Below are 25,881 nucleotides of genomic sequence, written 5' to 3'. Positions count from 1 at the left end.
AGGAGGCTCTATGCATGCTGGGGGCTTGAAAGCTGTAGCTGTTTGGTGCAATGGATTACTCCAACTACATGCCCCAAGGTAGTTCCTATGGACCTTGAAGAAAAAGAGTTAAATAAAGTATGTTGTACCATAACTCTGTTATTTATTTTTAACCTGCTTTGCTGGGTACAAAATTCAGATTTCATAGTTTTATCCTTTTTGTAATGTGATTTAATATATTTGATTTTCTCCCTATGTTGATTTTGCTTTAATTCACACCTGTGCTAGAATAATGTATGAGTATACTGTGCGCCCAGCCCCCTACACCTGTCTATATTCTGGTTGGCATTCTGGCTGACTCCAGCTCTGTGCCAAAGTACAGAGCATCCTGTTCAGAGAGAGAGAGAGTGTGTGTCTGTACTGAAATTAATACAGCTTAACTAAGGTTCAGAAATGTGCATCTTATGCACATAATTGATTTTTATTGTATTCCTTTTTTGTGGGGGGTTTTTTTGTTGGGGGGGGGTGAGGGGGTGTTGTCCCTAAGAAAGCATTTGCATTAGCCATATTCTTTTTGGCCCATGCTCTTGGATTCTTTTATGACACCTTGAGTCCCACATAACCGCTAAGAGACCATTCCCTGCTGTAGAAAGAAGAAAAAAGTTCTTCCCTTTGTTACCTTTCAGTCTTTCTCCCTTCAGTGTGCAATCCCCTTCCTTCTACAAATCTTGACATCCTGAACATTATTAGTATTATATTTTATCTATAAGGTGACCCGATGTGTCTGCAGCACCGTAGCACTTAAATACTCTTGTATCCTGTGACCTCTGCCAATTCTGTACTCTAAGTAGTCATGTTTTGGTCTTAGTCTTTCATGAAAAGTTCAGTTATGTATCTTGTGCACCAATGTTAGTAGCCTATCTCTGCTCGTGGTGTATTTATTACTATTTTATGGGGATAGTGCCTCCAGAACTGTACTCTGTAACCTATAAAGGGGTTATAGAGCCTCCATCTTCCTATACAGCCAAGTGTTCCATGACACTTCCCACAGCTTGACTCCATACCTGAGCCTAGAACTCCAAGGCTCCTTCCATGTTGTTGACATTATATCACCATTCACTCTGCTTTTGAGTTTGTATCCTACATGCATTATTTTACATTTTGTCATATTGAATGTAAATTCTCACACTTTCTTCCTCTATTTTCTCTAAATTATACCCCTCATTTGTTTTACAGCTTCTGTGGTGCCAACCTTTTTGCAGATTTTTGTGCCATAGGCAAATTAAAAAAACAAGCTTTCTCTTGTATCCATTGGTGATATTGCTTTTGGAATACATCACTACATATGCACTCAAAGTACAATAACCCTATAGCAATTCAAACATTTAACCCTCCAGCTACAGACCTCCACTAGATCCCTCAAGCTTTCAAGGTCCTGACACCTCTGTATTATTATCCTTGCTAATTAATACAAAGTGTAGATAACACACAATTGTCCTGTTATAATGCAGATTGCTGAAATGTTATGCCAGTGCCACCCTCCGCTACCAGTCAGGTGCATGGTGCTGAGTTAAATGTTTTCTAAAACGCACATGACCGTTCTTTAGAATAGAGTTCTGACAATTAAGTCACATTTTTATGGAGACACCGTAACATCAATCTCAATATTCATTTTAAGCTTGCTGTAATCAAAATGAAAATGTAACAGCCACGTGTGTGGTGTTCTACACTGCTGACTTTAATGAGCTGCATTATTTGGTGGTTTTAATTACACAGATTATAAAATGTCTGCCTGATCATACATCTAGAATGAATCGCCTTATTGGTCTTTATTGCAGAAACTTCCATTCACCATCCCCGAACTGGTCCAGGCATCACCATGTCGGAGCTCAGACGGGATTTTGTACATGGGTAAGTCAGAGATTATAGTGTTAATTGTCCTGTAAAATGTCTGTAATAAACTGCTGAATGTGCCAGGGTAAACCTGCTAATCTGGCTCTGCGCCCAGACCTTCAGGGTGCTGAAATGACCCTGGAGGGGTGCAGCTAAGGAACTGTAGCAGGGGAAGATCTTCCGACTCCCATTTATAAAATATCAAACTGTAGAACAATGGTAAAATGTTTTATGCAGATAAATAGCATAGGTCACTTGGTATAATTCACTGCTATGTGTAATACGGATATAACTAGGCCAATGGACATGAACACTGTTGCAAGGATTAGGTAAGGCTGTGTTCTTTTCTGGCTGGTGCTATAATTAAACCATTAAATGAGACAATGTGTTTCTGCAAAGTCTTTGGTCTGTATATAACATGATATTTTATTATGCAAATTGCTGACATTCATTTTGCTTTCCTGTATATGTATGGATCACATTGTTGTCCATTATGTATACTGCAAACATATTAAAGTGTTTGTTCATATACATTAGTTTATCCGCAGTGGAACTTGCAGTATGAATTCCCCACCACAGGCACACAACCACCATAGCCATTTACCTACCTGTATGCTGTTGTGGGATTTATTTCTTTTTATATTAATACATTGTCCTGCTGTTGGTGAACCAATCTTCCCATCCTGCACAGTCTTACACTGCAAGCAGGAACATGTGGTTCATCAAAAACAGCAGAGAGCTAAATGTGCTATAATACTATACTATGGCTGGTAACTGAATTGTAGAAAGTGTTGTAGTGTTTGCAGTCAGAAGCACCAGCAGTGCAAAATATACACCTATAGAGATCTGTCTGATGGGAACGAAAACTGGTCTGTTTTCCAGTGTTTGGGAGCAAATTTCTATTGTTATTGGCTCCCATACATTACCAGATTTTCCTTCCACCAGACAGTTGGACACATATCTATAGGTGAAGGAGGACAGTTTCCCACTTGTGCCCATTGCTGACACAGTGGTACTAGCCAACCTCTGTCTCGCTGTGACCATATGTATTGTGGTCTCTGGAATCTGACATATCCCCCTTCCCCATCCCTTTTTTTCCCAGCAGTATTGAAGTCCTATGTTGTATCTTCATCTCTGGGCAGTTAATATTTTAGCTGTGTCACTGTGGCCCTTGTAGTAGCATCTGACTATCGGGGACGAATTGTGCTCAATCATTATGTTTACCCTGCAGGGAAGAAGCAGGATGTCTGGTACGTCATAGACCTGGTAACTGGAGAGAAGCAGCAGACGCTGACTTCGTCCTTCGCAGAAAGTCTTTGTCCATCCACCTCTCTGCTGTACCTGGGCAGGACGGGTAGGTTCCACGTCATGTCACGATCTATAGACATTCTCTAGTGAAATAGGGAGTGTAGAATCGGCACTCACATTGTTCAAGTTTCTGTATATTTCCAGAGCACCTAATCTATCTGTTATCATAAAGGAAAATGATTTATAGATAACAATCGGAAAATGATTACATGGATTCAATATCCCAAAAATTGCAAAATTGTCAGATTTTCTCTTGGAAATATGTGCAAAGATTGTGCCAAGCTGAGTGACAGCCCTCCTGCCAAAGACTAGCTGGCTCGGGGGTGTCTGTCGGGAAATCCTTTACCCAGTGCTAATGGCTACAGCTCTCCCATTTCATGCAGAGATTAATGATAATAATAAGACGCACTTAAGACTTCTCTCATCTTGGCGTACATTCACTGAGACCAGCGCTTTGTATTGCAGAGTATACCATCACCATGTACGACACAAAGAATAAAGAATTACGTTGGAATGCCACATATTATGATTATGCTTCCACTCTACCAGATAAGGACACAAAATACAGTAAGTTGTCGACCATGCTGAATGTCTGAATAGAGTATGTTGGTAAGGGTGGTCAGTGTGTAGAGTCCGGCTTTTGAGATGTTTGGAATGGCGCTTTGTTAGTAAAGAGAGTGTAACTTTTATGCACTTTTTCCAGAAATGTCCCACTTTGTATCCAATGGAGATGGTCTAGTAGTGACTGTGGACAGTGACTCCGGAGATGTCCTGTGGATTCAGAACTATGCCTCTCCAGTTGTCGCTTTGTACATCTGGCAGAGGGAAGGTCTGAGGAAGGTGCTGCACACGAACGTTGGGGTTGAGACTCTTCGGTACCTCACATTTATGTCTGGGGAGGTCGGTCGTATAACCAAGTGGAAGTATCCGTTTCCCAAGGAGACTGAGACTAAAAGCAAACTGATGTAAGTATGGCAAATTATACACTTGTAGTGTCTGATAGAGGAACTTGTAACCCTTTACTGTTTGCTAGCTAATGTGATGCCAGTGTAGCTTCTTTTACAACATGACAGCTTTGCTGTGATTGGTGGCGTTCATGTCATGCGATTGCGTTCAGTATTGCTGCGCCATCATCAAACAACCTACCCAACCCCCCTCTTTGGTGCTGCATCCTGCTGCTCAGCGCCCCAGCATTGACGACTCCAATGGAGAAATCTGTAGTATTTCATTATTTAAACTTTTTATTTTCTGTCAATAGGCCGACTCTCTACGTGGGAAAATACTCAACTAGTCTGTACGCATCCTCCTCACTGGTACACGAGGGGGTCACCGTGGTGGTGAGCTGCACTTCTCTCTTATATGAATGCTTGTCATGTGTGTGCAGATATATATTTCATTTGTCAGCCTTTCATTTTAAAGTGCTAACACATTAAGCAGGACTGTGCAATTCAGAGGATCGTGATACAAACGGATCAATGTCCTTGTATTTATAGTCCTAATATACAAGCTTTCCTCATGGCTGTTGAAGTGATGAAGTCAAAACTTGCCTTTTTATGCAGAAAATAATTTTGTATATTATAAGGGTACAATTCTCTTTTAGAATTTTCTATTCACAATACTAATAGAAAATGTAAACGCTAAGGTGGGTATCCAGTTAGCAACCCTGCTAATTTATCACGGCAGGGCTACCCTTTTAGCCCCGAAGTGCCGCCCGACGCCGACACTCATCGTGGATATTTTTCGGGACCTGATGTGTCCTGAAAAATAATCCACGATGAGTGCTGTTTATTCACCCCAAAAGAGGCGAAAACACAGAGGTCTGCGAACTTTTTGCACACCCTATGTGTTTTTGTGAGATATATCCTATTATTTTGTTTGAAATAATAGGATAGGGTGAAGAAAAAAACATTTGCGAAAAACGGGGATAATCGGCAAAAAAAAAATCATAGTTTTTCGCCGATCGCGGGGATCCATTAGCTCCCGAACAATGTTAGGGGCTAATTGGATACCACCCTATGTCTGTCTTGTGCTGCAGACACGGTCATTTATTTTTATTTTTATTTTTCAAATAAAATAACTTAAGAATGATGCATGCAATCTTAATTTCGGGAATATGAAGTTACAAAAACAAATTGTTGAGGTTTCCTGTGGGAATTTGTCTTTGATGTGTAAGCTGTAACTGTGGCTTTGTCTTTAACTCTTCTGTGCCCAGAAGCAAATGTAGTTGCATTGATGGGTCAGTAGGGCACAGCTGATGGTTTCTGTTCTGTGACTAGAAGCAAATATCTGATTGCTCGGTCACTGGATAATGACCTTTTTCTGGTGACATTGTGACCAAAGCAGGGGCCAGGATGTCATTCCTGCTGTGGCTTGAATTATTGCCATGCACTTTATTCACATGTATTTGCTGTTACTGCCAAGTCTGTGTGTAAATACTGCACTGCACCATGCGGTCTTAGAAATAGCTTAATGAGCTCTGTCAAAGCCTTCTAGACATTTGTCATAATTAACTTGTGTTCTGGTCTGTAGCCCCGAGGGAGGGCGATTCCGTTGCTGGATGGTCCCAGGACTGACGGGGTAACAATTGAAGAGAATGGGGAATGCGAGTTCACACCCAGCACCGATCTAAAGATACCCTCTAGCCTGAAGGGAAAAAACAAGCTGAACTACTGGAAGAACCAGTGGTTGTTAATAGGTACGGCTATCAAACTCCTCTCTCTGGTGTTCAAGATGGGTATTGCGTTCATTTCTGGTTACAACTTTCTTTGATGTTATCTTAATTTTGCATTTTTTGTTTGCCTACCACTTTTTGTTTTTTTTACATTGTTTTTGTACTACGCTGCGAAAATTATAAATGGGTAAATGTTTATAAATATGTACTAAGGGCCTGATTCAGAGGCACTCCCTATTTGCGAGCGCTCGCTCTGAATCAGGGTGGATTTAAAAAAAAAAAAAAAATCCGCCTCCAGGCCGCTCGCATAGTTGTCGGTGACCACCCACAGCTTTTGCGAGCGGCCTGGCGATGGTCGCGATTATCGCGACCATCGGGCTTGTGACGAGACCCTTGTGGTGTAGGGTCTCTGTTCCCGCAAGCCCGAGTGAACTTCCTGCTCTAGTAGAGCAGGAAGTTCACTACGGACATCACGAATGATGTCGGTAGGGCCGCCACGAATGATGTCACGAATGATGTCAGTAAGGCCGCCCACAAACGGCAGGCGTTCCTTCGGGAATGCCTTCGTTTGTCCAGCCACCCCCCCTCCCAACTTACAAAACGGGACGAGCTGTCGATCAACATCGACAGCCGCCCCGTTTTGTAGCAAGCCCCGGAGCGAGAAGTTCTCACTCGCTCCAGGGCACGCGCATTGCGCACGCCGCGCATCGACCCGCTTGCTAGCGGGTCTGAATCAGGCCCTAAGCTCTGAAAGTTTGGGGACATTTTCACTTTGTATTCCAGGCTACATGATATGTAAATAATTGAGACCCTGGTACGTGCCTGATATAACGAGCATAAGTCCCAGGTCAATATTTCTAGTAGGTTCTGTAATTAGCTGATCTCTTCCACAGGACACCATGAGATCCCACTGTCCACACCAACCAAGATCCTTGAAACCTTCCCCTCTACTCTACCCAGAGGTGAAGAGAACATCATAGAGGCTGGTCCAGATAAACCACGCTTTACAGAGGTGTGTGTGTACATGACAATCCCTTCTTCAACAGTCTCAAAACTCGCATATACCTTTATAGCTTTCTGCCAGTTGATGAGGTGACTAAATATGACCAGAAAATGTGGGCAATACTTTTTTAGGCCATAAGCATCATTAAGTAAGCGGGACAAACCATTTGATAATTGATTCATCTTGCCCCTTCCTACCTAGTGTTAAAGTATGATTACCGTCAATGTGGCACGTCCCTGATGGGATTTGCCTTGTCTTCTGAGAGTCCAGGAGGTCTTAGCCTGGACATTCCACAACTATGATTAACATTCAACATTATTATTTATATATTTTTTTTATATAGTGCCACACAGGTTCTGTATCACATAGGGAACATAAAGTAATATAAGCAAGTTCACAACTTATATACGTAACTACAACATGCAGACTACATAAATATGTAGAGGGCTCTGCTAGCAAGAGGCGGCTATGGGGATCAGTGTTGGGGATTGCAGAGGCTATAGAGTTAGGAGAACAGGTGGTAGGCTTGAATCAAGAGAGGAGTTTTATGGGCACATTTTGCGGCTGGATAAATCTGTGGGAGACATTCCAGAGGCTTGGAGTTGCCATGGGTATTAAGTGACCAGGGAACAAGAGAGGTGGGAGGGAGGGAATGTGTGGAGATGTACTTTACAGCATATTGAGTGGGGAAAGGGGCCAGTGGAGTGACTGGAAGAGGAAAATTAGGCAGGCAGCAGAGATGAGGATAGACTTCAGGAAGGCGAGGGAGAAGTCCAGTAGGCCAGTAAGGAGTAGATTAGGGTAACCTAGGTGAGAGATGAGAGCTTTAGCGATTTCCAGGATGAGAAAGGGCCAGGAAATATTAGAGTTGGAGATGGCAGAAATGGAAGTGGCACTGTGTCTTGGGGAGAACGAAAGGTCAGAATTAAGGTTGACATCCAGACTTGGTAAACAGAGGAGAGGGGGGTATGTTTGAGGGACACTGAGGGTCTTGCATAATTTTTTTTATTTTTATTTAAGCATATGTATCTATTGAATGTCCACTTGCAAGTGAATGGGCATGACTGGGTGGGAAAGGGGGCTCACATGTAAGCTAACTTATGGAGTGTGTGTAGATGATGTTGCGGGTCGAGTTTTGCAAGTGCAGAGATCCATACTACTTTCAGGCACATCTCTTGCACCAAGCATGGGACTGGTGCAAGTGTGCGCTGATAATGGTGATGGCCATAAAACCATGCATACTGATACGGGCGGTGCAAGTGCATATGCTTATAACGTTGCAGCCAGGTAAGTATCCGCATTTAATTCCATGCACGCAGTGGAAATCTTGTTGCAGCCGACTTGCTTGCAACTATGAATCAGCCCAGGCAATTTTTTTGAGAGTTTGGCTGACAGGCAACGGGTGATGTGTGATAGGACAGTAGGGAAGAGATCAAGGGAAAAGGGCATTTCAGGTTTTATTGATGTCTCCAATCTCCCCCTGCAGGAGGTCATTGGAATGGAGGAAGAGCCATCCGAAGATCTGCACCACTCTAATTCTCAGGATGTCTCTGACATGTCAAAACCATTCCTACCCAAGCCAGAGGCTCCTGTAGACTCTATGCTGAAAGACTTGGCTACCATCATCCTCAGCACATTTCTGTTGGCTGGATGGGTGGCTTTTGTCATCACCTATCCTAAGGTAAGAAGAACATTATCCTGGACAAGACCTTTTAAGATTCCATGGAGCTCTTGCATTACTCACAGTCCTCAGCATTTTATGGTGACCCTTCATGCCATTGATTGTTTTTATCTCCAGACAGTTCATCAGCAGCAGCAACTTCAGCACCAGCAGTTTCAGAAACAGCTGGAGGAGAAGATACAGCTCTTACAGATGCAGCACGTCACGTTTCAGTCCCCAGTTGAGGTCACTGCAGACGGGGATTATTTGGATATTACTGGCGTACGAGGAGAAAGTTCGGCTAACAGCAGCCCAAACATTTCTCCAAAAGCTTCCAACCACTCTCTGCACTCCAATCTGTCCACGTCCGAGGTCGGCAGCATGATCTCTACTGAGCAGGAGGATGGAGGTAGCAGCCTAGAGCTTTCCAGATACATGATTTAGGAGATTTGCATGATTCCTACTTCCTGTGACTGGTCATTATTAACTAACCCCTCTCATCTCTCTCTGATGTCTTGCACTATTTTTCAATATCTGTTTTATTGCTTTCTCACATAGATGATGACAGGAGAGTAACTGTGGGAAAGATCTCGTTCAATCCCCGGGATGTTCTTGGTCATGGTGCAGAAGGAACAATAGTTTACAGGTAACCAGTGTTTTCACCAATGTTACTATGCGCTGTTGCTGTCTTAGATTCCCAGTCTAGATAAAGTTTTGAACCTTACACTGAGTGTTTATTAATAACTGCTCAAAAAAAGTGTGATTGCTGGGAATCACCATGAGACCCAATTAGAAATAAACCTGTGTGTCCCAGTGATATTGGAAGCTCTCAGTGCTGTGAAGAGTGTGGCTCCTCCAAGGTCATAATACTCGTCACAATGTAATTGTTCTTTTCTTTGATTCAGTGGTGAAACCAACACTTCATTTAACCCTAATATCTTTTATTTGTACAGAGATTATTTATGTTGCCTGACACCGTGGATGTAAATCATGTAAAAGATCGTAAAGTTTAAAAGGTTATAGGAAAATGCACAAGAAAAAGCAGGATGAATAAGCTCCTGTCTGGCATCAGAGAATTCTTTACAAAGATACCGTGCAGGGAGTAATATACAATAAAGGCAGATGTAGTGCAGTCTCAGGCATTACAAAAACAGAAAGAAATGATTCCTGCCCTGAGGTCATTAATATGAGCAAGACGTAAAGGATCGACTGGAAAACCTAGCAATGTTCCCTCTACCTCCCGTTCTGCACTGATGCCCCATATGTATATGTATGTTCTTTCCGCAGGGGGCGGTTTGATAACAGGGATGTCGCAGTGAAGAGAATATTGCCGGAATGCTTCAGTTTCGCAGATAGGGAGGTTCAGCTGCTGAAAGAGTCTGACGAGTATCCCAACGTAATCCGCTATTTCTGTACAGAAAGAGACCGCCAGTTCCAGTACATTGCCATCGAGCTATGCATGGCAACGCTGCAAGAGGTAAGGAGTCATGGTTATGTAGGGTGCTAGAGTCTCTGTCGCTATAAGGATGTGTAAGAGCAATGCATTCTCTGTTAGTGCCCATATAATGTTGTAATTAAAGGCTGGTACAGATTATCAGAGAGCAATCTGTTTTAAGGACATAGGATCTGATTCAGAATAGTATGCAAACTCGATGGTTTGTGTACAACTCCGATGGTGGCCGATTGGTGCATGCGCAGTATCTCTACTGCATATGTGTTGATTGGTGTCTGCAACGATGGTTGCGGTGCCTCCTATGCCGCTGCATGATTGACATGCTGCAGCCGTTTGGGGGTGGGGAATGGCCAGCATTCCAGAAAATGTGTCAGTGACGGCCCTGTTTTATGGGCATGTCGAGGCCAGTGGCTGCATCCTCGGACACAGCAGTGGATCATAGAAGCCAGCAGGAGGCGTCTATTTACACAAGATATCGTGTATCTATAGTGCTACTTACAAAAATGTGGCGATGTAATTAGCATACAATTCTGTATCAGGCCCATAGAGGCTAATCAGAGATGTACTTAAACCCTCTTAAGACCTCTTCCCTCATGTTTTCCTTTCCTTACTTATACTATCATGTGTTCCATACACCCTACAACAACATCTAACCCTTGGTTTCTGCTGCTTATTTGAGTATTATAACCGCTAATGCAGCTATGTTTATAAACCATGACCTTGTACTGTAAGTCACTGTTTTCTATATACTTTGTATGGCGCTGTGGAACCCTTGTGGACCATATAAATAAAGGCTAATAATAAAATAAAGTGAATTTACATCTTTGGATGCAGCTACTGTGCTAATATATGGTAATACTGCAGGACGCGTCTTGTGTTAGCAGCGATCATACTGTGGCTTGGGGGCACTGCCACAATAGTCTCAGAAAAGACAGGAATATGCACAGTACAGATCCTGCACATGCGCAGATCTCTATCCATCAAAGATTATTATTATTACTACACTATATTGTGGTAAGAGGTTCTCTTTAAATAGACCTGGGATCTTGTAGAATGTGTCCCTGAATCAGGGATGATGCAACTTTAATAGAAATCACTTGTTTATTTGTGTTTTGTCAGTATGTAGAGGAAAAGGACTTTGATCGTCATAACCTGGCGCCCATAACACTACTGGAGCAGACCATGTCAGGGCTGGCTTACCTTCATTCTCTCAATATTGGTACGTGTTCTACTATCCAGACCGTTAAGAGAGAAACTACATTCTCTTTAGCTTGCGGTGCAATTAGTCTAATTGTTAATCCATCTTCCTATTCTGACAAGGAATTTTAGTTTTTAATTGAACACTTTTTAAAGTTGTATCTGTTTTACCATAAACCTTTCCTATTTGTGACCATAAACACACCTGTTTTTTGTTTTATGGAGCTTCATTTACAGTTTCTAAAGCTGGGTACACACTGATACATATATATCGGCCGTTCCACTGAATGGTCAATATATCTATAGTACATCGGAGGGTGTGTACACCCGATATGTCTGTGAACGACTTAGTTCACGGACATATCGGATCGGCCCCGCAGCACATATATATCAGTCATCTGCTGATGTGTTCTGGTCACCGGCCGATCGCTCGTATACATGCTGCAGAGACCCGCCCAGGAGTGACAGCTCAACTGGATAGGCAAATTTAAATGTCTGCCCAGTTGTACAGTCAAGCCTGGCACATTGGGCAAACAATTGGTAAGTTTGTATGCACCTACCACTTGACCTAGTGTGTACCCAGCTTTAGACTTTGAGCATGCAAGTTCACTCTTGTCAGTATTCATCACAAGTTCAATGTCTCGCAAGTAAAAGGTTTCTTTTCCTGTAATAATGTGTGTAGGAGGGGCTTATACCTGCGTGGAGTTCAGTCCTTATGCTGGCACTAAAGAGAAAAGGTTCAAAATTACAAAAACAATGTAACTTTATAGAATATTGAATAGACAGCAAATCACACATTTAAAGAAGCAGGAGACATAGCAAAATAATGACAAAATGTTTTTCTTTTTTTAAATCCTCTTTTCAGTGCACAGAGACTTGAAACCTCACAACATCCTGATCTCAATGCCCAGTGCTCACGGCAAAGTGAAAGCCATGATCTCTGACTTTGGCTTGTGTAAGAAGTTGGCGGTGGGCAGACACAGTTTCAGCAGGAGATCAGGGGTCCCTGGCACAGAAGGCTGGATTGCCCCAGAAATGTTAAGTGAAGATTTTAAAGAGAACCCTGTAAGAGTTTACATTTGTCTTTTGTGGCTTCATTTTAAAGTACAAGCTTGATGTGTAACGTGTGTGTGTTTGGCTTTTTTTTTGTTAAAGATTTGTGTTTTGCATTTAAACTGTAAATCTGTGGAGGTGATAGGTGTCATGTGATCCTCAAGTTGTTGGAGAGTACTGGGTAGATGGTAAGGGCGGTGGAGAAATTCAGGTTTCCTCCGTGCTCCAAAGATTGGGGCATCTCCAAATACTTCTGCTATATGTACTATGGGGCCAATGCAAAGTTGAACGCAAGTTGGCTGTAATTGCACTTGCATTGCGATCAGAAAATCGCCGGACCACCCCCATCCATATTCTTTGTTTTAATAGCTGACTTTATGATCAGTGCACTCTTGCATCTTCCCTGGTGCAAACAATCCTTCAGAAAACAGATGTATTAGCACATACACACAACCCTGAATAGCCTATTACATTGACCGGCCCTCACCAAACTTAGTATACATGCGAACTCCCCATTACTACCCTGTTATGTCAATTTAACCACCAGCGGAGTTGCAACAGAGTTTAGCCCAGGAGCATGTGGAATGCAATTTCCGTCCACAAACCTGACTTGTTCAGCTCTGCATCAGCCCCTATCTGGGGATGGAGGCCCAGTGTCAGAATATTTAGCATTTTGGAAGGTGATTATTCTTTATTTATCATTTGGCTGATGAGGATCATTTCTTTTCAGACCTACACTGTGGACATCTTCTCTGCTGGCTGCGTGTTCTACTACGTGGTCTCGCAGGGGAAACACCCATTTGGCAAGTCCCTGCAGCGGCAAGCCAATATTCTCCTAGGAGCTTACAGTCTGGACTGTCTGAACCTAGAAAAACATGGTGAGTCCATAAATCAAGTGAAAAATGACTGTCTTCTAAATTTTACTTCACACTGTGAACAAGATGGGGTATTTAGACTCTTATTTAGCATGCATTCCTGATCACCTGCTTTGTACGTGTTACAGAAGACCTTGTTGGACATCACATGATAAAGCAAATGATAGACAAGGACCCTCAGAAACGGCCGTCTGCCGAGTCGGTCCTCAAACATCCTTTCTTCTGGAGTCTGGAAAAACAACTCCAGTTTTTCCAGGTTGGTTTCTCTTATACTTTACCTCTTATCATACATAACTATTGTCCTGACCAAGAAGAGGCATTACCGACAGAAGATTGTAGTTGAAAGCTCTGCATTGCTGGATGACTAAACATAAACAAGTTCCCTTATATAAAAATGCTATTAATATAAATGTAAAAGTTTCCAAACATTTAGCCAGCCTCTTTTTTTTCCTACTTGAGAGCTTCTAAAAAAACAATTCTTCAATGAAAGCAGCAAAATTAGACCCAGAAACGAGAAACAAAGCACTATTCCTTCTGGTCCATTTGGTTCAAGAAGTTCATAAAGAGGGTTTACATTCTAGAATAGGGTTATTGTATATTGCAGTGGTTCCCAAACTTTTGTGAATCACGGTGCCCTAGAGTAGCAGCATTTTGTTCATGGTACCCCCCCCTAGGCCAAAAGTTTATTATTGAGTATTTTCGAAACAAATATTAAATTAAGTAAATTGTGCTTACCTGCCGTCCTTAGGGTCAGTAATGTGGTGGTGGACAGGGTTGTGATTGTGTTTGTCCACATATTTTATTAATTGCATCCACCAGCACTGATTTTTATCACATTGACCATAAATGATATGATTTGGTCCTGGACCACCTATCTGTGGCACCCCTGCATGTACCCCACGTTACCACGGCACCTAGATTGGGAAGCACTGGTATATTGGGTAAGAAGGGCCAAACCTTGGTTTGGCTTTGTACTTTGCACTCAGCAGTTGTACCTCAGCACTTCCTTTGTACTACATTGATGAATGAAGAGTGGCTGACAATCCTGTATCCATAGCAATGAAGTAGGAAGTTATCCTTCGTTAGGAGAATAGAGAATATCTATTTACGGAAGATACACATTTAAAAAAAGAATCAGAAATCCCTTTTTATACAGGACATTTATATAGTTAAAAAAAAAAAATAGATTCCTTCGATTTCCTAGTATGTCCAGTTATAACAATGCTTATATTGTTGGGGTTCTTCTGTTAACTTTCTTTCTTATATGTGGCGCATTCTTTGCTGCTGTATTAGCATGTTATAACATACAGATGTGTCCTCTTGCATCCTTGCACGCATTGCGCCATGCGATTTGCCACGAGTGCATGTGCCATGGTACACCATGCCGAGTACTGCGTTCGCACCGTGCAATCCTATGGGACATATCTGTAATGCAATGCCCCCTCCACACTTATACACATAACCAATATGAAAGCTGTTTTTTATCCCAATTCCATCTATACAATGGCTTTATGGGTTCAAATTATTGTACTAACAATTCTATCTTGCTTGTATCTGTGGCATTGGAGAAGGGAATAAAACACAAATTGGTGTTCATGCAGTAATGTACAGTAACAGAAAATTGAGTTAATGGGGACTTGATTACACTTTGGAGATGAAGTAGACTTCTCATTAATCTATTCCAGTGGTTCCCAAACTGCACCGCAGCACCCTGTGGTGCCTCGGCACACTTACAGGGGTGCCTCAGGTTGGTGGTTCAGCACCAAATCAAATTATTTATGGTCAATGTAATGTAAATATGTGGACAAATAGAAGCACAAATCTGTCCACCACCACATAACTGAGCCTAAGGATGACAGGTGAGCACAATTTACTGCACTTTACGAAAAAAAAAAAAAATCTGAATTTCTCAATAACCAACAATTGGCTTAGGGGTGCTGTGAAAACAATGCTGATAGTCTAGGGCGCTGTGATTCAAAAAGGTTTGGGAACCACTGATCTATTCAGTTCTGGGGAGCTTCTAAAAAATATTTATCTGTGTGTTTCTGACTGTTAACGTTTTCATATAAAGGAATGTCTATTCTAGGTATAGTTTCTGTGTAATACAGGGGCCGCCTCTATGGACAGAGCCTCAAGTATAATTACAGTGACTTCCATGTTATGCCTTCCTCTATTATTTCAGTGTTCTTCATTACATGTCTGAGCAGGTATATGAACATACTCATTGTCTTTCCTAAAGGATGTGAGCGATAGGATAGAGAAAGAGGCGCTGGACGGTTTAATTGTCAGACAACTAGAAAAGGGTGGGAGAGATGTGGTGAAACTAGACTGGAGAGAACACATCACTGTACCTCTGCAAACAGGTATGTGTATCAGGTATCGCGGGTATTACCAGATGTGTCTATAACATACACAGTGCATTACACTGTACCTCTGCAAACAGGTATGTGTATCAGGTATCGGGGGTATTACCAGATGTTTCCATACCATACACAGTACATTACACTGTACCTCTGCAAACAGGTATGTGTATCGGGGGTATTACCAGATGTGTCCATACCATACACAGTACACTACACTGTACCTCTGCAAACAGGTATGTGTATCGGGGGTATTACCAGATGTGTCCATACCATACACAGTACACTACACTGTACCTCTGCAAACAGGTATGTGTATCAGGTATCGGGGATATTACCAGATGTGTCCATACCATACACAGTACACTACACTGTACCTCTGCAAACAGGTATGTGTATCAGGTATCGGGGGTATTACCAGATGTGTCCATATCATACACAGTACACTACACTGTACCTCTGCAAACAGGTATGTGTATCAGGTATCGGGGATATTACCAGATGTGTCCATACCATACACAGTACACTACACTGTACCTCTGCAAACAGGTATGTGTATCGGGGGTATTACCAGATGTGTCCATACCATACACAGTACACTACACTGTACCTATGCAAACAGGTATGTGTTATCGGGGGTATTACCAGATGTGTCCATACCATACACAGTACACTACACTGTACCTCTGCAAACAGGTATGTGTATCGGGGATATTACCAGATGTGTCCATACCATACACAGTACACTACACTGTACCTCTGCAAACAGGTATGTGTATCGGGGGTATTACCAGATGTGTCCATACCATACACAGTACACTACACTGTACCTATGCAAACAGGTATGTGTATCAGGTATCGGGGGTATTACCAGATGTGTCCATACCATACACAGTACACTACACTGTACCTCTGCAAACAGGTATGTGTATCAGGTATCGGGGGTATTACCAGATGTGTCCATACCATACACAGTACACTACACTGTACCTCTGCAAACAGGTATGTGTATCAGGTATCGGGGGTATTACCAGATGTGTCCATACCATACACAGTACACTACACTGTACCTCTGCAAACAGGTATGTGTATCAGGTATCGGGGGTATTACCAGATGTGTCCATACCATACACAGTACACTACACTGTACCTCTGCAAACAGGTATGTGTATCGGGGGTATTACCAGATGTGTCCATACCATACACAGTACACTACACTGTACCTCTGCAAACAGGTATGTGTATCGGGGGTATTACCAGATGTGTCCATACCATACACAGTACACTACACTGTACCTATGCAAACAGGTATGTGTATCAGGTATCGGGGGTATTACCAGATGTGTCCATACCATACACAGTACACTACACTGTACCTCTGCAAACAGGTATGTGTATCAGGTATCGGGGGTATTACCAGATGTGTCCATACCATACACAGTACACTACACTGTACCTCTGCAAACAGGTATGTGTATCAGGTATCGGGGGTATTACCAGATGTGTCCATACCATACACAGTACACTACACTGTACCTCTGCAAACAGGTATGTGTATCAGGTATCGGGGGTATTACCAGATGTGTCCATACCATACACAGTACACTACACTGTACCTCTGCAAACAGGTATGTGTATCAGGTATCGGGGGTATTACCAGATGTGTCCATACCATACACAGTACACTACACTGTACCTCTGCAAACAGGTATGTGTATCAGGTATCGAGGGTATTACCAGATGTGTCCATAACATACACAGTACATTACACTGTACCTCTGCAAACAGGTATGTGTATCAGGTATCGGGGGTATTACCAGATGTGTCCATACCATACACAGTACACTACACTGTACCTCTGCAAACAGGTATGTGTATCAGGTATCGGGGGTATTACCAGATGTGTCCATACCATACACAGTACATTACACTGTACCTCTGCAAACAGGTATCGGGGGTATTACCAGATGTGTCCATACCATACACAGTACACTACACTGTACCTCTGCAAACAGGTATGTGTATCAGGTATCGGGGGTATTACCAGATGTGTCCATACCATACACAGTACACTACACTGTACCTCTGCAAACAGGTATGTGTATCAGGTATCGGGGGTATTACCAGATGTGTCCATACCATACACAGTACACTACACTGTACCTCTGCAAACAGGTATGTGTATCAGGTATCGGGGGTATTACCAGATGTGTCCATAACATACACAGTACATTACACTGTACCTCTGCAAACAGGTATGTGTATCAGGTATCGGGGGTATTACCAGATGTGTCCATACCATACACAGTACACTACACTGTACCTCTGCAAACCGGTATGTGTATCGGGGGTATTACCAGATGTGTCCATACCATACACAGTACATTACACTGTACCTCTGCAAACAGGTATCGGGGGTATTACCAGATGTGTCCATACCATACACAGTACACTACACTGTACCTCTGCAAACAGGTATGTGTATCAGGTATCGCAAGTGATGTAATTTCGCCATGCGAAAAGTTTCCTCCGTATTCAGTTCCAAAGACTTTTCGCCGGGATGGAAACTCAATGCAGTGGGACGTGCGAGAAAGTTTTGCCTATGAATAGGTGTCGAAAAGAAGGGCAGAATTGGGGTTTTGGGGTGCAAAGCTGCAGGAACCCCCTGCACCCTTGGGACAGTTCCCCCTAGGTAAACTGTGTTAAAAGTTTTAAAAGTCTTTAGATCACCCCAAAAAAGTACTTTTGTTTTGGGGGCAAAAAAGTCCAAAGTTGGGGGACAAACTGAAAAGTAGCGAAATAGACTCCAGGGGGTCCCCGAGTATGTCCCAGGTGTTTTTAAGATTGCAGGTGCTTGCGGCAGGTGGATTTTTAACATATTTGAAAACTACACTTTAGCAACATAAAAATATGCTAGCACCCATTTTCAGGTACCCCAAATTTGCTGGGACTACTTATTTTGAGCCTAAAAAACTGCTAATGCTATTCTTCACCACTTATGCAGAGACGCGTAATGGCAGCTTTTGAGAACATTTAAGTACCCTATATACCTTCAGCAGGGCTATTCGGGGGTATCTAGAGTGATCCCCAATGTCAGTGCAACTTTTGGGGGGGGTGTCAAGCTGATTTCCCCAAATCTGACAGCACTTTTCGCACGTTACAGCTTCGCCGGCTCCTGTTTTCTCTGATTTCTAATTGAATACGGTGAAAAGCGGGCAAGAGCGCGATACTTATTCGCATTGAAAACAGGCGAAGTCGGCAAAAATTCCAGAATGCGAAAAGTACAGGACTTTTCGGCGGGAATTGAATGTGCCCCTATATTTCCAATCGGTCAACTGTTTGGCTTGTTGGAATGAAAATAGTTGGTTATGTATGGGAGAAAATGACAATCGGCCGCTTGCTGCCAAACACCAGAAAATGGACGAAAAACTACTATTGTTTGTCCGTTTTCTGGCATTTTGGAGCAAATCATTTGCTCCCATACATTACCAGATTTCACACCAACCAACCAACTAGTTAGCTGGTTGTAAAGATAATCTTTAGATGTGTAGTCAGCTTTAGGGGTTCTTGAGGACTGGAGTTGGGAAACACTGCCCTACAATGTAATCGTCAAGGACGTTGCCCAGGTGTCCTGCTCCCCTGACTATTGGGGATACTACCAGATGTGTCTATATCCTACACTGTACACTACACTGTACCCCTGAGAGCATGTTGCCCAGGTGTCCTGCTCCCCTGACTATTGGGGATACTACCAGATGTGTCCATATCCTAGACTGTACACTACACTGTACCTCTGAGAGCATGTTTGTCCAGGTGTCCTGCTCCCCTGACTATTGGGGATACTACCAGATGTGTCTATATCCTACACTGTACACTACACTGTACCCCTGAGAGCATGTTTGTCCAGGTGTCCTGCTCCCCTGACTATTGGGGATACTACCATATGTGTCCATATGTTACACTGTACACTACACTGTACCCCTGAAAGCATGTTGGCCAGGTGTCCTGCTCCCCTGACTATCGGAGATACTACTAGATGTATCCATATCCTACAATGACCCCTGAGAGCTTGTTGCCCAGGTGTCCTGCTACCCTGAATATTGGGGATACTACCAGATGTTTCCATATCCTACACTGTACCCCTGAAAGCATGTTGCCCAGGTGTCCTGCTCCGCCCAATATCTGAGATATTAGCAGATGTGTCTATACCATAGGTAGTACAGAGCAATGCAACCGTGCAAATAGGTATCAGAGGTGTCCTGCTCCCCTGAGTATGGCAGAATAGAGATTCCCAATATTGCCTCCCATTTCTCGTATACACTGGCTTGAACCCTTTTTTTTTTTTTTGTTTGTTTCTTTCCCCTTGGGGAGAATTAAATATTGAATCTCTAAAAATGATTAGAAGGAAAAATTGATGGCGTGAGGTGTCTTTTTCTCCCCATTCAGAAGAAACCGTATTGGGCAAGATGGAATGTGACGTCTTGTTATATAGTGTGATTTTACAGTCCTGTAAATAAGCCTGCCGCTATCATCTCATTTTCAGATCTGAGAAAGTTCCGCAGTTATAAGGGGAAATCAGTAAGAGATCTGCTGCGGGCCTTAAGGAATAAGGTGAGTCTCCGACCTCTAAATTGCCATCTCTTGTACTGTGCAGTTTTATTGCTTTATATCTGACCTATTTCTTTGTCTATGTGGCATGTAATCCGTTCTATTATATTGCACGGTGAGTCTGTCATTTTGATGGACTTGCCAAAGAGATTAAGTTTACCAAACGATTTGTTTTCTAACTGCAGTTACTTCTAAAGGGTTATGGATTGGTGGCATGCTGTAGAATAGTCATTTTGCATAAAGGTATATCAAATTATCATTAAACTGAGCCCTAATTCACAAATCGCGTCACTAACAAAAATTACATGAATTTAATGTCTAATTGTTGTATCTTTTTTTATGAGTTCGGCTACAACATTCGTTGATTTTGTGATTTCAGTATAGATTTATCTTTTTGGGGCTGATGCAATTAACCGTGAGGTCCCGTAGTTACCAGACACGATGTGCATTACAATGAGCTGTAAGGTTAATTTACTACAAAGATCACCCCATTCAAATAAATCATGTGAGGCTTCTATGGAACTTCATGGTCATCTGAATCAGCCCCTTTTGTGCCCTCTTGCTTAATAACTGCAACTTTTATTGTCTTCTATATAATATATATACATTCTCCTAAGGCGCATTTCACAAGGGCCTCTCCAATATTGCTAACATCCTGGACTTGCAGCAGTTGGTTAGGATAGAACCTGTGACCAGACAGATAATTGGAAATGGCATAGAATATTTCTCGTGGGAAACTGTGACCTGTCCACTTTGTGTGGCTGTTAGTGAAGACAGGAGTAGTATCATGTGAGCAATGGAGACCAGCAGGAAGCCACAGCAGAAGGCTTGGGTCCTCCAATAGCAAACAGCAACACAGTCTGTCACACTGATGAAGGAAGATTTGTTTCACACACAAGTTTGTACGTCCAGTTTGTTAATACTACATGTGTGCACACTAGAAGAAAGAAGGGATAATGTATGCTAGCAGAAATAACATTATATATGATGAGTCCAGAAGAGGTGATACAGCTTAGTTTAGTTTTGGTGTGCATCTGAAAATGTCTCCGTGTGCAGTTAAAGCAATGCAGTCTGTGTGATGAAAGGTGCATAAAGAGATGTAACACAAGTATAACCAGACTCCTTCTGATGTCCTCTTTTCCCTATGTACAGAAACACCACTACAGAGAACTGCCAACGGAAGTACAAGAGACTCTGGGCAATGTCCCTGATGAATTTGTGTGTTATTTTACCTCTCGGTTCCCAGGACTTTTGCTGCATACATACCTGGCTATGCAGCTCTGCAGCCGTGAGAGACTATTCCAGCCATACTATTTCCAGGAACCTTCTGACCGGCCTTCCGGCTATGCGAACTTGGATGAACCTTGAGAGCCATTTCCATACATTGCATTGTCTGGAAGCCTTTGGATTTGATCCTTGTAAACCAAAGCCTGAAGACCCAACACAGAGTGCCTTAAAGTGCCTGCTCTGCGTCTTACTGTAAGGGAGGCACGTATGGTGACTAGATGTGGTACTGTAATACAGTCACATTGTTATACTGATCCCTGGAGGAGAAGAGACTTTGCATTAATATGTATTGCACTATCGCAGTTTTCAAGGTTACTCTCCAATTTTATGGGTGAGGCCTTGTAGGTTCCGGGTAGCACCACACAAATACCTAACCCTAGTAATTGTTTCCGTGACTGTATTCTGTCCCAGAGGAGCAGTTAGAAAAACCGCAGTCAAAATACAGAGTTAAGATATATTTTAAATTTTCATTTTATACAAATAATGAGGGGTTTTTATTTATGGACGTGTAGGGTTTGAGTCGCAAGTTGTGTTATCACAAGTCCTGTGGATCAAGTTCAGTATTCTTGTATCAATGTCCTATCTGCTGTGTTGATACAGCATGAGGACTTTGGATCTGTCTCTGCATTCCCAGAATCCTATACAGCCCCTGTGTGGCTCCCAACACAACGAGGATTGGCCTATAGGCCACATAAATTATTTGCACAGAGGGGAAACATCTTTCACAGAATCTTCACGTTTATGCTCTGCAGACATTGCTAGCAAGCTTTTATTAATACTGTTACTAGCTAAGATGATGATTATCATTTTGAAGTAATGAAGCAGTGTTTACTTACTAAACCTGGAACTAGTAAAACATGGTGTCTTTTTAAAATGTGAGCTCCTGAGCTGTGTAACATCTGGCTTGTGTAATGCTTTTGGGGATCAATTTCTGTTTTTATATATTTTCTTTTTTCAAAGGAAAATGGAGAGGGGGGGGGGGGGGGGTAACATTTTTATATATTTTTATTCATTAAAGCAGGACAGGTTATAATCCAGTCAATATGATTGGAAATGATCTAGGTTTGTGAATTAAAGATAATTTTTGTCTTGACTCCATGCTTTTTCCTTGCTAGAGAGACATGCCATGTGTGATTAGACTGCAATGGCTGGTTGCAGGGTTACATCAAAAACGGATTTGTTTGATTTAAATAGGTTTTTTTGGAAGGGGGGGGGGTACAAATCCTGTGTGTTTTTGTTTTTTTAAATCCAATTTTATGCAACCCTTGCTGGTTATGACGAAAGCAGCCAGCATACAGCAGGACATACACTACCTACCAGTGCCTCTCCAAGCACATGTACACTAATCACTTGCACACATGCAAAACCATCACATGGCAATGATCCCCCACCAGGAAACACCTTATACATGTCCCTACTTCCTCTTCTAAACAGTCTGCTTCTTCATGCCAACAACCCCTCCTCCTTCCATGCTGCAGCCTGTCCCATCTACATCCACCAATGTAACCCACCCTTCGACTCACATTTGTCCCCACCAACTGTACTATTGTCTCCCTCCTTGGGAAATCTAGAACAGAGCCTCCCCTGTCATACTCCTGAGATTTGATATACAATTATAGTAATAACTTATAAACATCATCTTTGTTTATTGTAATCATTTTAATAGTTAACACTCACCAGCTTTGTGGAGCTCCCTGGGACTGCAGAGAGATGAGGCAGTAACCGCTTCACTTCTGTATAGTCAGACACTGCTTGCAGAACTGGGGGCGGGCCACACCACGGGCAGTAAGCTGCACGGAAAGAGCTAATAGAGGCATGCCTCTGAGTATGGGGGTGTGCCTTGAGCACTGATGGACACCTTGGATGTGTCATGTGACCAATAAGTGCATTCCAGTGTTTAGAAATCGGAGCTTAGTCAGTAGAAGCAAGAGAGACTCAGTGATGTAGGCAGGAAAATCAATGGATACTGAAGCTTAGTGTAGTGAGGGGAGAGTTACAGTGAGTAGGGGGTGAGATGGGCTTCCAGCACTCAGACCCATCTCCATGTGTGCCTCCCCAGCCGTTGACCTCACCATACGGCACTGTTATAGAAGATCAGTGAGCGAACAGTAAAAGTGAGAATGAAGGTTACAGGGGAAGGCTATAAGAACGGAGGAGAGATTAATTAGTGGAGATTTAGAGATGTGACATTCCCCTTGTTGTGTAACAGATTGGTCTTCCTCTGCTACCCTGTCAGTAGAGGATGTTTTTACAGGCTTTTCTTGGTGTATGCATACGATCAGTAACATGCTGTTACTGATCGCTTCTGCTACCGCTACCAGAAACTCACTCCATGCCCCTAGAGCGACAAGAAATGGGTGAGCGTGGACATGCCACTGTTATATGGCCATACCCACTTTTCATGCACACACAGGGTACCAGCATATACTTGTACCACTGATCATGCATCCTAAAATACAGTACCATATTACACTCTCTTCATTTGCTATAACATACACTGGATGCACAGAAATAATCTATAACATAATAGATTTCTGGGTGGGGAATGGGGTGACAAGGTGTCCCTTTTCCAGGACTATCTGGTGAGTCACTAGTATAAAATCTGTGATCCACTAGCTGCATTTTTGTAACCGTAAAAGAAGAAGTTGGGGTCTGACTGAGATACTATTGAAGGAGTTTAGTTATACCTCTTTTCCACCAAAAACCCAGGTCCGACCTGGGTTTTTGGACATGGTTGCAACCCTGGTCAGACCCAGGTCAAACCTATTTACACTGCACCTTCGATCTGGGTTACTCCCAGGTCAGCCCTGTTCACACTGAACTCAGGTCTGCCCTGCTAAACCTGTGAGGTCATAAAAAGTGGGAGGTGACTGCTCCACAACCACCAATCAGCTCATTTTAGGCATAACCCAGGTCAGATAACCCGGGTTGCACCGTTTACACTGCACCATTACCCTTGTCCATCCTGGGTCCAACCCTGGTAGCTGCCTGGGTTAGATTGCTGGGTCACTTGACCTGGGTTATTTTTCAGGGACCCTTTTACACTGAGCTGCAACCCAGGTAGACCCTGCAAAAACCCAGGTTTTTGCTTTGGTGTAAAAGGGGTATAAGTATCTTCTCCCTCTTTTTCTGTTGTTGAAACTATAGTCTTCATGTTTCTTACTGTCCAATATTCAACATTTATTATTCACTTTACTTCTACAGCTATTCTAATATGTTGAGTCATTACTAGCAACCACACTACCTTACTCTTTACTGTACATATAATATTTAGTCACAATACTACACATATCATCATTGTAGCCCAAAATAGCCAGAATAGTAGGGACAAAGACATGCACTTAATTTGTTTCCTGAAATAGCCTCGGAGGCATGCCTCTATTAGTGCTTTCTGTGCAGCTTTACTGCCTATGGTCTATAGCAGGGGTTCTCAAACTTGGTCCTCAGTACCCCACACAGTTCACATTTTGCAGGTCACCCAGCAGATGCAGAGGTGTATTCATTACTCACTTACACATTTTAAAAGATCCACAGGTGGAGATAATTATTTCACTTGTGATTCTGTGAGGAGACCTGCAAAACATGCACTGGTTGGGGTCCTGAGTACAGAGTTTGAGAACCTGTGTCTATAGTCATCCTGTGCAAACTCAACTGAAAGAGGAAGGATGGGATCCAAATATGTAAAAAAATAATCAGTCCACTTTATTTTCGGTGGGGAAGATTGAAATAATTTTTTTTTTTGCCAGTTTATGATGGTTGGTGGAGCCCAACACACAGTGACAGTTTTGTACCAATGTGGTAAAAATTGACTTGTGACCACGTTCTTTATACAGTAGGTAAAGTTCTAGTGGTCAGTGTGAATCAAATTAATGCTTCATAGCGTATTGTATATGACATAAGCTTACTCTGGGATCTATTTACTAAGCCTTGGATGGAGATAAAGTACCAACCAATCAGCTCCTCTCATATTTCAAACACAGCCTGTGACATGGCAGTTAGGAGCTGGTTGGCTGGTACTTTAAGTCCGTACACTTTATCTCCATCCAAGGCTTAGTCAACAGATCCATCTGTCTACAAATATTGGGTCAACTCTGGTTGGTGAGCACTATTATGTTAGGAATTATATAGTCATCTTTAAGCATTACTGCTCACAGCACCGAGGTCGTGGGTTCAATTCCCACTACGGCCCCAACTGTGTGGAGTATATTCTCCCTGTGCTTGTGTGAGTTTCCTCCCACACTCCAAAAATATACTGGTAGGTTAATTAGCCCCCAGCAAAAATTAACCCTAGCGTGTCTGTGTGTGCGTGTACATGTGGTAGGGATTATAGATTGAAAGTTCCATTGGGGCAGGGACTGATGTGAATGGCCAAATATTCTCTGTACAGCGCTGCGGAATATGTGTGCGCTATATACATAACTGGTAATAGATAAAAGTTATGAGTCTTTAGACATACAACCTGAAAATAAAAATAACACTGGAATTTGTTGATATCGGGTCTGGTTATTTCCATAGGGAGTACTAATTTCAAAAC

General features: G+C 42.5%; 1 protein-coding gene across 1 annotated transcript in view; it reads left to right on the top strand.

Moving 5' to 3' along the window:
- Nucleotides 1-22,318, top strand: part of ERN1 (endoplasmic reticulum to nucleus signaling 1) — a 65,775-nt gene extending 43,457 nt beyond the window's left edge. The window contains exons 5-22 of the mRNA XM_088468219.1: nt 1,818-1,890; nt 3,104-3,226; nt 3,646-3,747; nt 3,884-4,145; nt 4,439-4,517; nt 5,710-5,875; nt 6,745-6,863; nt 8,341-8,535; nt 8,653-8,923; nt 9,073-9,160; nt 9,802-9,991; nt 11,087-11,186; nt 12,030-12,229; nt 12,948-13,095; nt 13,221-13,348; nt 15,332-15,455; nt 19,996-20,063; nt 21,213-22,318. Of these exons, the coding sequence (XP_088324345.1) occupies nt 1,818-1,890; nt 3,104-3,226; nt 3,646-3,747; nt 3,884-4,145; nt 4,439-4,517; nt 5,710-5,875; nt 6,745-6,863; nt 8,341-8,535; nt 8,653-8,923; nt 9,073-9,160; nt 9,802-9,991; nt 11,087-11,186; nt 12,030-12,229; nt 12,948-13,095; nt 13,221-13,348; nt 15,332-15,455; nt 19,996-20,063; nt 21,213-21,428 (2,652 nt within the window). The 3' untranslated portion in view covers nt 21,429-22,318. The remainder of the gene's footprint in view (nt 1-1,817; nt 1,891-3,103; nt 3,227-3,645; nt 3,748-3,883; nt 4,146-4,438; nt 4,518-5,709; nt 5,876-6,744; nt 6,864-8,340; nt 8,536-8,652; nt 8,924-9,072; nt 9,161-9,801; nt 9,992-11,086; nt 11,187-12,029; nt 12,230-12,947; nt 13,096-13,220; nt 13,349-15,331; nt 15,456-19,995; nt 20,064-21,212) is intronic.
- The last annotated feature ends 3,563 nt before the right edge of the window (nt 22,319-25,881 follow it).

The sequence above is a fragment of the Taudactylus pleione genome, unplaced genomic scaffold (genome assembly GCF_031769625.1).
Source record: "Taudactylus pleione unplaced genomic scaffold, aTauple2 ptg000012l, whole genome shotgun sequence".
Classification (NCBI taxonomy): Eukaryota; Metazoa; Chordata; class Amphibia; order Anura; family Myobatrachidae; genus Taudactylus; species Taudactylus pleione.
The sequence above is the reverse complement of the archived record's forward strand: the minus strand, read 5'-3'. Positions and strand labels throughout refer to the sequence as shown.